Source organism: Tupaia chinensis, unplaced genomic scaffold, assembly GCF_000334495.1.
Source record: "Tupaia chinensis unplaced genomic scaffold, TupChi_1.0 Scaffold000013_1, whole genome shotgun sequence".
Lineage (NCBI taxonomy): Eukaryota > Metazoa > Chordata > Mammalia > Scandentia > Tupaiidae > Tupaia > Tupaia belangeri.
In genome coordinates this window covers 1226182-1242934 of record NW_006159443.1, presented here as the reverse complement: position 1 = coordinate 1242934, position 16753 = coordinate 1226182, and the positions used below count along the sequence as shown (strand labels likewise).

The 16753-nt window shown below is 39.0% G+C and overlaps 1 protein-coding gene across 4 annotated transcripts in view; it reads left to right on the top strand.

Moving 5' to 3' along the window:
- The window catches only part of SCEL (sciellin), a 130726-nt gene that overhangs the window by 41887 nt on the left and 72086 nt on the right, over positions 1–16753 (top strand). For all 4 annotated transcript variants that reach the window (XM_027769758.1, XM_027769757.1, XM_027769756.1 and 1 more), the window contains 2 exons: positions 3004–3087; positions 5761–5826. In XM_027769758.1, coding sequence (XP_027625559.1) covers positions 3004–3087; positions 5761–5826 — 150 coding nt within the window. The remainder of the gene's footprint in view (positions 1–3003; positions 3088–5760; positions 5827–16753) is intronic.

The window sequence follows — 16753 nt, the reverse complement described above, 5'->3', positions numbered from 1 at the left end:
GAGAAATCACCCTCCCTGGGAGAATGGCCATGTTACAATCCCCTCTCCTTCTGTGTTTCATGAGGATTTTGGACACACATGCACTAGTGTCTAGCATGATTTTTCAAGCCACTGGGTCTAGGACTCAAACCACACATTCAGTCGTATAGGATCCAGTGCCTTCATCTCCATGCTACCTGAGGGGCCCTATTCTTCTTTTTAAAAATCTAGGCTCTTGGGAACCAGCAGTTAGCATAATGGCTATGTCACTGGACTCCCACGTAGTCGACTGTGGTTTGCGTCCCGGACCCTGTGGCTTAAAACTCAAGCCAGGTGCATGTGCGTGCGTGCCCAAGATCCTGAGAGGAGAATGGAGGAGAAGGGATTGCAGCGTAACCATCCCCCCTGGGGGGTGATTTCTCGCTTTCTGTCTCTCTGTCTGTCTCTGTCTGTCTGGCGACCACACGGGCCCTATAGCAAAAACCTCTCAAAAAAAAAAAAAAAAATTTAGGCTTTTTTTTTTTTAGCGACATTTTTTTTTTCAAAATTTTTTATTTTCATTTGACTAGAGAGTGATAGCGTGAGAGAGAGAGAGCATGAGAAAGCAAGCCACCAGGTCTGAGACTCAAACCGTGGTCGGCCATGTGGGAGTCCAGCGCCCCCAACCACCATGCCACCTGCTGGTCCCATAGGCTCTTTTTTTAACCAAAAAAATTTTGGAAATTAGCATCACCCCAGTGATTTATAAATGATTTTGAAAATGTGTGTCTAGAACAATAAAAAATATCAAAAAAGAAAATTTTAAGTACCAAAAACCCCACATAAAATAAAAAGTATAAAAAAATTAAAAAGTACACTAAACATAGATCATGAGAAAATGACAGCTCTCAGATACAAAAACATCAGAAAAAGGGATAAAGAAAACTTAGGAACAATTGTTTTTAAAGTTTATGAAAGTATAAGGAAAGTCTATATCATCCAGCTCTTATAAATAAGATATTTTTAAAAACTCATGAAGGTGGAGGCCAGCAGGTGACATAGTGATTAAGGGCACTGGACTCAGTGGCTTGCTTTCTCTCTTTCCCCCTCTCTCTCTCTCTCTCACTCTCCCACTCCCACTCTGTCCCTTTCTGGTAAAATTTAAATAAACAAATAAATATTCAATAAAAATAACTCTAAAAAAAAAAAAAAGAACCTTATAAAGGTAGAGAAGATTTGGTCCAGTCATTTGATATTCTAGGTCCTTTCGTCTCATCCTAAAACTCTCTCCAACTCTCCCTGGATAATGCCCATCTTGAGAATGAGGAGGAGGGCATAATAATGAAATACTCAAATCTCTATGAACCATCAGGCCACCTTGTTTCAAATGCTAAGTCCAGTGTAAATTTAGACTCTTAATTTTTCTTCCCAAATTCCAACTCCACTCTTTTGGCACTTAATTCTCTCTTCCTCTATACCGTTTTCTTCCTCAAATACCCTGTATATCTGCAGCTCCTCTTTCATGGAAGACTGAGTTGTGAAATCATGGGTCTGCTAATAATCTATTGGATAAAATAATTTTCTTAGAATGCACTTCTCTCAACTTTACGCAGCCTAAAGTAGGTAGATCTTTTTTTTTTTTTTTCCTAGTTTTGTATATGGTGTATACTTGCTAGAGAGGAACAGAAAGAGATAGAGAGGGAAAGTGAGAAATCAGCCCCTAGGAGGTATGGTCACACCGCAATCTCTTCTCCTTCCTTCTCCTCTCAGGATTTTGGGCAGGTGTATGTGCCCGGCATGTTTTTCATGCTACTGGCTGGCTCTGAGACTTGCTGCTCAGTTGGCCAGTTAGAATCCATCTGGCTTAACTTCTGTGCCATCTGCTGGGCCTAAATTAGATAGATTTTTACATTAAATTTCAATTTTCTTTTTCTTTTATTAGCTTTGCTAGAGGGCATGTGCACTCACTGGAAAAGAGACAGAGAGAGAGAGAGTGAGAAAGCACCTCCCATGGAAGATGGTCACACAATAGTCCCTTCTCCTCCATTTCTCCCTCCTTTTGGGATTTTGGTCATTCAGACACATGTGCCTGGCATGCTTTGCAACCTACTGGGTTCAGGATGTGAACCCAGAACATGCAATTGACCATGTGAGATCTACTGCCTTAACCACCAAACCATGGGCCAGCCCCTGAACTTGATTACTTTTAAATCTGTTTTTACATAAAAAGTAATGTTCACACTGGACTATACTGTTTAGTGCTTGGAACAAACCTTGGTTACTTTGATTAGGTTTTGCAAATATTAATAAGTGCAAAATAGAGATTTTAAATAGTGGATTTGAAATTTTTTTCTTAAACGAAGTAATGTTTTTAATGTAAAAAATATTGCAATATAATTCTGCTAGTCACAATAGAATTACAGGATTAAAAATATATGAATCCGTGGCACATCAGAATTGGTTGGTCTGAGTTTCAGACAAGCAATTACCATCATATGTGTGATGAATAACTTCTTTGTTCAGTTCCTTCAGTTTTTTGTTTGTTCGTTTGTTTGTTTGACTAAAGGGAATATGTACTCTCCAACTGGAGAGAGGGAGAGAGACAGAGATGGAGAGAAGAAAAAGAGAAAGAGAGAAAATTAGAAAGCACCCTGACCTCTCACGTGGGATAGTCAGACTGCACACTCTTTTCCATTTCTCCTTTCAGATTTGGGACATGTATGCACATGTGCCCAGTGTGTTTCTTAGGCTGCTGGTCTGGAAGTGAAACCCTGCAGTCAGATATATGGGATCCGGCTACCTTAACCATCATGACACTGGCTGGCCCACTTTCTTCAGTTTTAACTAGTTACATGAGAATCTGACAGTTTATAAAATAGCCAAACTCAAGGGAAGAAGATACTTTTTGTTGTTCTTTCATCCTCAAATGAAATATTTTGTGGTGGATGGAGAGGGGGGATATAAGTAGATTATAAGATTTCTAATGTGGAGAAGGATGAAAAAGTTTGAGGAGTGTGATGGCTTCTTGTTCTCGCTATTAAACAGGCAACCTGGTGGTTTGCTGAGTGCCCATACCACCACCACCACCACAGCTTCTGCCTCTGTGGCCACTCCTGTGAAGAAAAAGAGGTATGTCGGGCTCAGTGTGTCTGCCTCTTGCTGATACCCTGTCAAGGCCTGTTCATTATGAATTTGTGCACCAAATCATTCACAAGGCTCCTGGGACATGTCCAGAAACGTCCTTCTTGTTCCTTCCTCACCTTCCAGGCATCTAGCACCTACATCTTGTAGTCTTCAAACTTCAGTTTTCACACATCAACTCTCCCTCCAATCTCCTTTGTAAATATGTGGTCTTTTCCTAAGTTTCCGTAGGGCTTTGCTTTCTAGGTAATATTTTTGATGCGAGAGCTCAAATGTCACATGATAGACTACTTCAGGTACTTTTGTTTTTGTTTCTTTTTAAAGGTTTTTCCCATAAGGTGTGTGTGCTCACCAGAGAGAGACAGTGAGAGGGAAAGTGAGAAATCATCCCCTGAGGGGATGACCACACCATACTCCCTTCTGATTTCTTCTGCTCCTGGGATTTTAGGTATGCATGCACATATTTCTGGCATGATTTTCTGGCCACTGGGTCTGGTACTTGAACTGTGGTTTGCCATGTGGGAGTCTAGTGCCGTAACCACTACTCCACCTGCTGGTCTCACTTCAGGTATATTTTACAGAGTCCTGTTGCAGGGGAAGCTTTTTCCTAAAATCACGATTGCTGTATAGACATATAGCACCATTCACCTGACACCAACTCATCTGGAGCCTCCTTAGCTTTATAGATCTGGCTGACCCCGTGTTCCAGTGCAGAGTCAAAAGCCCTATCTGGAACTATCCATCTGTGTTTGTATAATTATTGCCTCCTCCTCCAAATTCCTTTCCACGGTCTCCTATACTCTACTTGTACTGAGTTTCTGTACAATAGATACATAGGAATAGAGAAACCAGTGGTAGCGGAGAATATTCTTCATGAGACAGAGCATAATAATGGAAGAGGTTTTTTTGTATAGAACACAGTGCTAGTAAATTATAATGCAGATGGAAAACCAACATTTGTAAATGTCACTGCTTTTTATATTCTTATTGTCTTCGCCTGCACATAGGACCATGCCGGGTGTAGGATAGGTGTTCAAGGTTTGTTGATAGACTGAATTTGTCTTGGTGTCACTGTCATCTTCCCAGAGAGGAATGATTGACAGTCTCTGTTTTTCTTGCAGTTTGGGTTTGGGTTGTTTTTACGGAGACTTGGGAAATGTGATTCGTCTTTCCTTTGAATCCAATTTCATATCCTTTTGACTCTTTGCCTGCTAAAAATAGGTTCCTAAGGTTGGAAGTAATTTAAGGTCAGTTAGTTAAATCTAACTGCTGTAAGAATCTTTCCTCTGACAGATAAGGTTTCATTCAGGACCACTGAAGCCACCAATGAGATTCGCACTGTTTTGTGCTACACCTTTGAGGAGCTCTTGGGGGTAGCATCTACTCCTCACATTGAGCTGAAATCTGCCATGATTGACTTTCACCTGCTTTTCATTCAGTCCTTTCTGAGACCTCAGAAAACAGACCTACTACAAGAATTTAAAGCCAGCTCTGCTGTCCTCCTCATCTCAGTCTTTCCTTCTTCATCTCTATCACATTCCTCTGAACATCTTCATTTTTGGTCCATATCTTGGTCTTTTTGACAGAATCCTTAGCTTTTATTATTGCTACCAATTAAAATTATGCCCTAGTCATGTGAGGACATGTTTCTCAGTGAGGATAATGTAGCTGTGGTATTTGTTTATGCTGTCAATATTTTTACTTGTCAGTTTTTTTAGTTTTTTCTTTCTTTCTTTCTTTCTTTTTTTTTTTTTTTTTAGTGAAAGAGATTTTTGCTATAGGGCATGTGCATTTGCCAGAGAAACAGAGAGAGACAGAGACAGAAAGCGAGAAATCACCCTCCCTCTGAGATAATGGCCATACCACAATCGTTTCTCCTCTTGGGATTTTGGGCATGCACTCATTCACATCCTGTGTGTTTTAAGTCACTGGGTCCAGGACTTGAACTGTAGTTGACTATGTAGGAGTCCAGTGACATAACCATTACACCATTTGCTGGTCCCTGTCATTGTTTTCTATCACATAGTTTTTTTCAAATAATTTTTAAAGTTTATTTCTTTGGAGATTGAGAGAGATACCCTTGGTATAGTCTTGTATGGTGATTCTTTATCCAATTATCCAACCTCTCAGACAGCCAGGATTATAAACATACATACTGCTCGAGGCTTGTTCAGTTGAACCAGAATCTGAACCTGGGTCTTCCATATGGCTCCAGTATTGCACAGCAGCATCTTAATGACTATGTCACTACAGCCAGGCCTAAAATCTTATTTCAAGTCAAGCATAAGATTGTTGTTGCTTCTATTAGGAAAGAATTCAAATATGTAGAAAAACAAAGAGAATGTGATAAACATCCATGAACCTATCTAGATTTCCCATTTATTATTTTCCAAATTTGCTGCAGATTCTTTAAAAAAAAAAAAAGTCTGCCATATTTAGTGCTATAGGAAATGAGAAAAAAGAGTTCATTTGGGGGAACAGATAGTCTGGAGTATAAGACATTTACTTCCTATTTTATTCATGAAATAATATTCACTTTATTTCTACAGCTTCATGTGAAAGTAGTAAACTGTCAAATTATTTTCAGCTTTTTCTGACAGACACATGTGTGGGGTCAGTCTTTCAAGTACCGTATTTATAACTGATGCCATTTCTTAACAGACAGTCCTGGTTTCCGCCACCCCCTCCAGGTTATAATGCCACTTCAAGCCTAGGAACCAGCAAAAGGTAAGGGAAAGATGGCAGATGTAATTGCTATGTCATGGGATAGAAGAATGTGTCAGACATTGACAGTGTGTAATTGTAGATACTGTGGAATAAATTGGAGACAATTTTGTGAATTCTGCAAAAGTACCTGGGTCAGAGCTGCAGGGGCCCTGGTAGGTCACCTGACAAGCTATGGGGAATGAGAATGTGGCTGTATCATGAATATACCATATATTGGTTCAGTCAAAGCCACCACCATACACATTTTAATCAGCAGATTTATTTCCACCGTAGGTCCCTTCAATGTTTTGCTTTGCTCTTCTTTCCATTGATTCACTATCTCTCACCTTCCCCTATTTCCCACCCTCTTCCTTCACTGATACTCCAGTATTACTATAGCTCTCCATGCTTTTATACCTTCCAATCTTTTCATTTCTGCCATAGAGTGCCAACATTCAGTACATATTGAGTGGGGAACATACAATACTTCTCTTTCACAGTCTGGCTTCCTTTGCTTGGCAGTACACAGTGTTTGAATGTAAAAAAAAATAAATAAAGTTTTTTTGTTTTTTTGTTTGTTTGTTTGCAAATAAATAAAGTTTGTTTGTTTGTTTGTTTGTTTGTTTAAAAGTGGCTGCAATAGTTTTTTAGGGAAGCCATAGCAAAATGCCACAAACCAAGGGGCATAAACAACAGAAATGTATTGCCTTATGGTTCTGGAGGCTGGAAGTCCAAGATCACCTGTCAGCAAGGTTGCTTCCTTTCAAGGGCTCTGCAAGTCTGTTCCATGCTCTCCCTTAACTGCTGGTAGCTTTCTGGCAATTTGTAACATTCCCCATCTTGTACAAGCATCATGCAGATCTCTGCCTTCATCTTCATGGCATTATCTCTGTGTGCATGTCTTAGTCCAAATCACCCTTAGACCTCCAGTCTTTTTTGATCAAAGATTCATCCTATTCCCATGTGACCTTATCATGACTTAACTAATTACATCTGTTAAGGACCCAATTTCTACATAAGGTCATACTTTGAGGCATTGCAGGTTAGAATCTGCAATATGAATTCTGGAAGGACACAATTCAGCCCTTACCAGTGGCAGAAGTAGAGAACAGAGTCAAATATCAGGCAGGGGCCAATATGGCCTCCTGGTGTCCTGCTGCTTCTAAGCTGTGCTGAATCCAGAGGACTAGATGGGAATATGTATGGCAAGTTCCTTGTAAATAGTAAGTGTCAGATGAATGTTTTCTACTTTTATTTTTGTCGAGAGGAATAGTTATAACTAAAACTATAAATCATGTGGAGGGCATTTTATTGAACAATTTCCATGCTGGGAATGTCACAATGTAATTTAATATATGACTGCTGTATGCCAGATATTGTTTGAATATCTTGGGATATATTGGTGAAAAAAACAGAGCCTACACTCTAGCCTTTAAAAGATACGTTTCTTACAAGTGTAGAACTGCAGTCTATGTCATCATAAACATAGAAAAATAGGGCTCTTATTCGGTTTGGCTTCCAGGTAACCAAAAATGTTTTCACATCTCAACACTTAGAATATGTTAGCAGAATATTTCATCTCATAGGTTTTGTTTCTCCAACTCCAATCAGAGTAATTATCAGCCTATGCATTGGTTTACTATTAGATTGTTTTATTTTCTAAAATTTTCATCTACTGTGCAGACTTCTAATGTCTCTTTCATTTACAAATAGTGGAAATATTTGGAATTAAAGGCTTTTTATCATAATTGAATTCAGATCTCAGTAATTAAATAAACTTTTGTTGGTCAATAAACACAAAGCTCAAGTTGCCTTTTTCACAACTGTCATTACATCATTATAGATGCATAGATGATATGCATAGATATATAGATGCATAGCTACATCAAATTATTGAATATGTTGAACCATCAAAACTGAGAATCAAATCCACCTTCTGTAAAATGTTTTCGTTTTTATACCTGCTCATTGCAGGTGACTTCCACTTAAATGAGCTGTCAAGTATGGATTCTACTCTAGTTTTAATTTTTTTCCTTTCTGGTTGTCATTAGATATTTTTCTGTAAATGATACCTTTCGTGGAGCTACTTAAGTAGGGAAAATATTAACTAAGAATTCCATTAGTTATATTTGCTTTCTTGACTATTAAAAGAACCATCCAATTTTGTCTTGATAGACTACTACTTTTCTTAGAAATATTTGGGACCAGCAGTTGGTGTAATGACTATGTCGCTGGACTCCCATGTAGTCGACCACAGTTCAAGTCCCAGACCTGGTGGTTTAAACTCATGCCAGGTACATGTGTGTATGTGTCCAAGATTCTGAGAGGAGAACGGAGGAGAAGGGATGGTGGCGTGGCCAACCCCCTGGGGGTGATTTCTCACTTTCTGTTTCTCTCTGTTTTTCTGGTGAGTGCACGTGCCCTATAGCAAAAATTTCTCCAAAAAAAAAAAAAAAGAAAAGAAAAAGAAATATTTATTACTTACTTCCAGAAGAACTTCATGGGACCAGCATGATGTAATGGTTTCGTTGCTGGACTCCCATGCAGTTGACAGTGCTTTGAGTCCTGGACCTGGTGGCTTAAAACTCATGCCGGGCATGTTTGCATGCATGTCCAAGATCCTGAGAGAAGAATGGAGACAGAATTGCAGTATCACCATCCCCTCTGGGGGCGGGGGAGGGGGTGATTCCTCACTTTCTATCTCTCTGGTGAGCACATGTACTCTATAGCAAAAATCTCTCTTAAAATTAAAAAAAAAAACAACTTATTTTTGTCTTACTCATTAGTTCAGTATTAGGGTAAATTGTCAGTATAAGTGACTGGTTATCTAACTAGTCAGTATAAGTGACTAGTTTTATATGTATAAAAATATAAAGGATTATTCATGAGTGAACAACTCATGCTTCCAATGCCTGTTGGGCTTTTGGATCTCCATTTGCACAGAACTGACAGTGTTTGGCCTCATGCCCTTACAATTTATGCATTGCTGAATGTGAGTCACATGAAAGTTGAAATGAGTTGCAATGTTCCTATTTCTGATTCTTGGCTCAGTTCACAGCATCAGGACCAAGGAAAAGAAGAGATTATTGAGCTAGGTTGATCAATTTAGATATCCATTTCTTTTTTAGAGTCACAGATTATTAATACAATGGCTAAACCGAAAGACTTAGTTTTGAGGATCAGCGATAATGTCATGCCACACTTTCAGGGGACAGCGAGAATAATAACAGTGTGGCAATGCCTTTGATTTCTAAAATACTTTTCTTTGGAAGAGCTCAGAGTACAGATTCTGTTTCTCACCTTTAATGCCAGTGTATTTCCAGGGCTGAGAAACAGCCTTTTTAGCAAATGCTAAAAAATAGAAGCAATTATTATATGATAAAAGGGAGTAAAGGCTTCAGAAAGAAGCCTTTATCCCCAGAGGAGCCTGAAGAATATGAAAATAGGTCAAAAACAGATAAAAATGGGGGACAACGATTTTTAGCAATAAATAGTGCAATGCTAAACTTATTCCCTTTTATTTTTCATTAATATACTGGTCTCCTTCCTTTTCACATCCTTTCTTCTCTGAAAGAATTCCCAGATCAGCCTCACAGGCTAGTGGTTAGAAAAGCCAGATCCCATATGGCCAACCACAGTTGGAATCCCAGCCCTGATGGCTTGAAAAATACATCTGGTGCCCCAAATCCCAGCAGGATGGAAAATGGAGAAGGGATCATGGCCTGACCATACCTCACTGGGGTTGCTTTCTCCCTCTCTCTCTCTTTCTCTTTGTCTCTTTCTGGCAAGCCTGCACATCCTCTGACAGTTAAAAAAAAAAAGTCCCTTAATATTGACACTCTCCCTCTTTTTTTTCCCCTGTTCATTTTATGACTTTATGCTTTTCTCATCTAATCTTTTCCTGAAATTTGATCTCCCAGACACCTCTCTGTGTGCAGCACCTTTGAGAAGGTTGATTTCCTAGTCATGCCAGAAATGGTCATCGCCCTGGTATTTCTCCCCTTGATCTCCCTCTAGCCCTTAACACCATGGATTACTCCATCCTTTATTTGCTCCTTTATTAACTGATATTACCAAATAAATCAAATTTTGTCCCATTTTGATTGAAAACCTGTATTGGCACTGTGTTTGGATTAAACTCTATCATAGGCACAATGTAAACTGGATCCAAAGGGCCTCAGAATTTCTTACTAACAGATGCCATGGTATATCCCTTTGTCTTGTGAGTCTCTTTGTGTCTGTATCTATTTCTACATCAACATCTATAACTACATCTACATGTAATAATGTGTGTATGTAATTAACACAAGACTAGTGATAAGATTAACTAAAGCTTAAATAAGAAAACTGAGTTTTCTAAAATAACCACATTTTATTATTAAAGAAAAAAATGCAATTTCCTGAGACAAAGATAATTTTATATATGATATATGAATAATTAGTCTCACAATGAAAGGGTTCAGATCTGGGTTTTCAAAAAAAAACTAGGTTAAGAGTTGCATGTTTTCTTTGCCAGGCATGTGTGCATGCCTGTGTGCCCAAAATCCTGATGGGAAGAAGGAATGGAGAGAAAAAGGACGTGGCACCCACACCCTCTTGGGGCTTCTCTCTCTCTCTCTTATGTTTATATCTCTATCTATCTATCTATCTATCTATCTATCTATCTATCTATCTATCTACATCTTTCTTCCTCACTCTTTTCTTTCTGGTGAGTGCAAGTGTCCTCTGGAAATTAAGCCAAAAAAATAAATTACAGAAGCTGTAATTCATGATAACAAACATGAAATATGTAGTTTTTTAAAAAGAATTATTTTATTTAACTTTATTTATTATTATTGTCATTATAATCTTCCAACTTGATCAGAGAGATACAGAGAGAGAGAGAGAGAGAGTGAGAAAGCAAGCCACCAGGTCCGAGATTTGAACCATGGTCGGCCATGTGGGAGTCCTGCACCTCTAACCTCCATGCCATTTGCCAGCCCCGAAATATGTAGTTTTAACCTTAACTAAAACCTTTATACATTTTAGCTGATTCATTTTCTTTATTATGTATTTATTTAGTTTTGAGAGAGATTTTTGCTATAGGGAGCATGCGCTTACTGGAGAGACAGAGAAACAGAAAGTGAGAAATCACCTCCCAGGGGGATGGCCACACTGCAATCCTTTCTCCTCCATTCTTCTCTAAGGATTTTGGGCATACACAGACACACACCAGCATGAGTTTTAAGTCGCTGGGTCTGAAACTCAAACCGCCATGGACTACATGGGAATCCAGTGATGTAACCATTACGCCATCTGCTGGTCATGAACTGATTTCTCTTTGCTGTTTGATCATTGTGCTTCTAGTCATTGGGAGGTGAATGTTCTCTTTATTTCACTTGCTGAAAACAGAAATAAGCAGCACAGTGTTTTGAATTATCAAGCTATGCCAACGAGATTATCTAAAGTCTTCTTCAAATGCTATCAGAACAGGGACCAGCAGTTAGCATAATGGCTATGTCGCTGGACTCCCACGTAGTCAACCGCAGTTTGAGTCCCGGACCCGGTGGCTTAAACTCACGCTGGGTGCGTGTGTGTGCGTGCCCAGGATCCCGAGAGGAGAATGGAGGAGAAGGGATTGCGGCGTGGCAATCACCCCTGGGGGGTGATTTCTCGCTTTCTATCTCTCTGTCTCTGTCTGTCTGGCGAGCACACGCACCCTATAGCAAAAACCTCTCCAAAAAAAAAAAAAAAAAAAAAGAAAAGAAAAAAAAGCTATCAGAACATACATTTTTGTTTTATTTTAATCAAGACTGAATAAAAATTTTAGCTTTATAATGTTATTCCTCATGACATTCATTTTTCTCTCCACTACCTCTCTGGTTAGATCCCCACTTCACTGCCTTCCTCTTCTATTTTCAAATCTTTTCCATCTGAAAAAATATCCTCTAGGACCAGCAGTTGGCATAATGGCTATGTCACTGGTCTCCCATGTAGTTGACCATGGTTCAAGTCTCGGACCCAGTGGCTTAAACTCATGCTGGGCGTGTGTGCATGTGTGCCCAAATCCTGATAGGAGAATAGAGAAGAAGGGATTGTGGCATGGCCATCCCCCTTGGGGAGGGGTGATTTCTTGCTTTCTGTCTCTGTCTTTCTGGTGGGCACATGCACCTTATAGGAAAAATCTCCACCACCATCCCCCCTCAAAAAAAAAACCCCAAATACCCTACTAAAATTCTGATAGTTTAAGAGCCAGCAGCTGGCATGATGGTTAAGGTGGTGGACTCCCACATGGGTGACTGTTATTCAAGTCCCAGACTTGGCAGCTTGATAGTTTAAAATTCTGATAATTCATGATGGTTAAGGTGGTGGACTCCCACATGGGTGACTGTTATTCAAGTCCCAGACTTGGCAGCTTGCTTTTTCACTCCCCTTGCCCCTGTCTCTGTCTGGTCAAATTAAAAAATAATGACAATAAATAAAATGAAAGAAATAATTCTTTTAAAAAAATCTGAGAGGCTAATCTTACAAATCAAAACAGTTGGTATTCCTTCTATCCTTTCATCACACCCAATCCCCTGAGAAGAGCTGATATTTTCCATCTCCATTTTCTAGGTCCCATCACCATTAATTCACAGAAACAACTCTCTCCAAGGCTACTAATAGCCTTAATTGACCTATCTTCAATAAGTTCATAGGAATACATATTACGAATAAGCTATTTATGGGTTTCGACAAATTTTGCACCAGAATAAACTCATATTTTAGTCCCACTTTCTCTGAACTTTCTGAATCCCCTTTGCATTTGTGGAAGTGATTCCCAAGCAGTGAGAAATGGTTTGCTGGTGGTGGGAAGAGTGAAGGGAATGTGCTCAGGGAAGAAGCTAGTATCATATTTGAGAATGAACCTAGGTATTTAAAATGTGATATCTTCAGAGTAAAGTTACCCATGAAAAAAATATTTAATAGAGAATGAGGGTGGAATTTTTATTTTTTTAATTTTTATTTATCTATTTGCTGTAGGGCATGCATGCTCACCAGAGAGACAGAAAATGAGAAATCACCCCCCAGGAGGATGACCACCCCACAATCCCTTCTCCTCCAGTCTCCTCTTGGGATTTTGGTCATGCATACACAAACACCTGGCATGCATTTGAAGTGGCTGGGTCTGGGACTTGAATTATGGTGGACCATGTGGGAGTCCAGTGACATAACCAATACACCATCTGCTGGTCCTCAGGGGTTGAATTTTGATGTATGTCTACACATCAGGTGGTAGAGAAGGAATAAAAAAAAAAAAGACCACAGCTACTGCAGTTACATGATAAAGGTAAGGTGTAATGAGAAGTAGAGTGAGGTAGAAACAGGGGAGGGAGTGAATGGATTCTACCATCTGAAACCACTTTGAATCATTCTGGCTTAAATCTTTTTAAGAAAACCATTTATTTATTTATCTATTAATTTGTTGTGATTTTTGGGCAGCCGGGCATGTGACTTGAACCACAGTTGGCCATGTGGGAGTCTAACGCCTCAACCACTGTCCCATCTGTTGGCTCCCTGGCTTGAACCTTACTTTTTCTACACAGCTGCCTCAGTCCCAGGGATTCTTTTTGTTATCTGAAGCCAGAACGCTTGTTTTCTATAATCTTCATTTAGCAATTAATGATTACCTTGGAATATTACTGACTCATGTAGTCTACTCATCAAGTAGATAGTAGGTAACATCTTATGACCCTTTGAATCATCAAGCAAATGTATCTGTAGTGATTTGTCAAAAAGTACTATGGATTGATTCATTGATTTTTTTATATTTTTTAGTCTCTACAACACGACGACTTTCACTCAACCCATAATCTTTTTTGTCTCTTTGCAGCTGGATGTTGTTCTGTGTTGTTAGGTTATGATCGCTGTTTAAGCACCTCTCTCTTTCTCTCTCTGTTTCTTCCTCCTCTTGTCTCTCTTTCTTCCCAGAACAACTGCAGATCTCTGGCTATGTGTCAAGAAAGTACTTTCCTAGACTTCAGGAGTAGAAAGTAGACTTTCTCTATTTCAGAAAATGCGAAGTCCATCAGGGAGGCAGGAACTCTTAACAGGAAGTCTGCCCTGACTGAAAGTGGGTCTTTGTGGGTATGATAAATGCAGAGGTAGAGACAGCTACAAAATATGTGGGAGCAGGCGAAGGAGACAACAGAAGACATATCTGAGATACGGTAGGCTCAAAAGAGACAATGCCCGAGATAAACCTTAACAAGTGAGCAAGAGTAAGCCAGGTGCAGAGGGGAGGTAAGGAGGCATCAGTTTCAGGCAGAAAGGAGAGGAGGAGCAAAGTTTTAATGGCAGAGAGCATGGTGTATGAATGTATCTACCTGTGCACATGTGTGTATATGCATGTTTTGTATGTGTGGAACTATACCTCACCTTTACTATGTAACTGCAGTAGCTATGGTCTCATTTTTCTTTTTCTTTTCTTTTTTGAGAGAGATTTTTGCTATAGGCATATGCACTTGTCAGAGAGACAGAGGGAGACAGAAACAGAGAGATGGAAGGCAAGAAATCACACACCTCCCTCCCTGGGCAGGGGAATGACCATGCAGCAATCCCTTCTCCTCCAGTCTCCTCTTGGGATTTTGAGCATGCATGCGCATGTGTCTCACCTGAGTTTTAAGCCAATAGGGACTAAAACCTTGATCAACTACATGAGAGTCCAGTGATATAACCATTATGCCATCTGCTGGTTCCTGTGATCTCAATTTTTTTTTTTTTTTGGTTCCTCCACCACCAGATGGGCTTTCCATCCATAGGGTATTCTCTCCATCTACCATTTCATCAATTATGTTTAATGATAGCAGGAAATCCAGTAATTCCAAGTCTTATGTCATGTGGAAAATGGCTTTTAGTACAAGACATTATGAGTAGATATCCATTCATAACTTGTGGTAAGCTTAATTACCTTTCAGAATATCATGTTTCCATTTAAGGGTTCTGCATGCTGTTCTATAATTTGAGGTGTGACCATGTGCTAGGCAATGTGATACATATATAAATTTATATAAATTTATATTTATATATACAAGTATCTCAATACAGAAAATGATTAGAATGCCAAAGTCAGTTAATGTTTTCCCTTTTTTGCTCCTTTCACTTTAAGATATGTCAGAAAGTCTGATGCAAAGCAATTTATCAGCAATCACTAGGGTATGTCTTCAGTTTTCAAGTTCTTAAGCTCTTTCTCATATCTGAGCCCTTTAGAAGAGTGATAACATTTGTAGGCTTGAGTCAATGAAGTGGATAATAGGTGCAATTCAGGAGAAATGTTCAGTTACATCAAAATGAAATATGGAAATGAGAGTTCTGGAAAATTGATATTAAGTTCTTTCTGATTTCAGAACCCATAATTCAGTCTTGGTTCTCTGTTTATGATAAATTCAAATGCTTCTGAGTATGTTTTTAGGTGACTTAGAGATTCAATGGCCTAATGGCAAAAAAGTTCATTTAAGATACTCACTGAGGCCAAATTAAAGTAATGGCTTAGGGCTGGCAGGTAGTGTGGAGGTTAAGGTTGCTGGACTCCCACATGGTCAACTGCAGTTCGAGTCCTGGACCTGGCGACTTGCTTTCTCACTTGCCCTCTCTCTCTCTCTGCCCTCCTCTGGTTAAATTTAAAAAATAAATAAATAAAGTTAAATAAAATTATTATTTTAAAAATAAATAAAGTCATAGTTTAACAGACAGTATTATGAATACTATAGATTATACTACTTGGGGAATGACAATAAAACCACTACCATTATTAACAACAACGACAAACATAATTTGTTTCCTAGAATTATTCAAAAGTTTTTCAAAAATATAGAACAAATGATATTTGATGAGATTAAAATAGTAGAAACATACCTAGGAAAATTGTCATATAAATATGTTCCACATACGATCATGATTGTTCATCCTTATTCATTGCAACCTCTTCTCCTTCAGTGGTTTTTTTCACTTCCAGAGTTGGAAGAAGAAAAAAAAATTCTGATTGAGGAGTGAGTTGCCATGGCAACTTTGCACTACAGTTAAATTTTTCTGTCTGTGACTATAAATGGTAAAATGTAACCTTTCTAATTATGCTACATTTTTAACTCTGTTGGTACCAAATTCTCTAAGAAGACTGATGTCACAATAACTAAAAACAATATATTTGGCTTTTATCTCAATAAAAATTTTTATATTAATTAGATTTTTTTGTAAAAAATTAAGATTCCTTGGCACTCAGTAAAATCTCAAAGTATAGTTATTTAAAACTTCTTTGAGGGCCAATAGGCAGTGTGGTGGTTAAGGAACTGGACCCCCACATGGCCAACAGTGGTTCCAGTCCTGGACCCCGGCAGCTTGAAAATCACTCTGGGCACATGTGCATGTGTGCCTAAAACCCCAAGAGAAGAATGGAGAAGAAGGAATTGTGGTGTGCCGCTTCCACCACCCCCAGCTGATTTCTTGCTTTCCCTCTCACTATTTCTGTCTCTCTCTCTCACCAGCAAGTGCACTCACCCTAGGGCAAAGACCTCTAAAAAAATTAATAAATAACCCAAGTTAAGTTTTGATATTTTTAAAAAGTGTTATTTAAATAGAACAAGGAGAATGCTAATAGAATGTGTAAATGAAGGTTTTAACCTTCAGCAATGAGCTTTTCTTCAGTCCTATGGGGACAACACAGAGTCCCTGATCTCTTACACTACTTTTAAATGACTCGTGCACTTACAGGACAATAAGCATAAAGCCCCCTTGTGCTCCTCAATCTAGATCCCCACTATTTCTCCTCTTGAAGCCCTTGTCCCCTCTGTGGCTTCCAGGGGAGCTCCTTAAAGTATGACAGAGCAGGGAAGCTCTGGGCTCAAAGGTAGGAGTGAGAATAAAAAGCTAGAAGCATCAGGGTGCCTAGGGTCATGTGCTGTGCCAAAAAATGTACCCATTCCCAACCATAAAA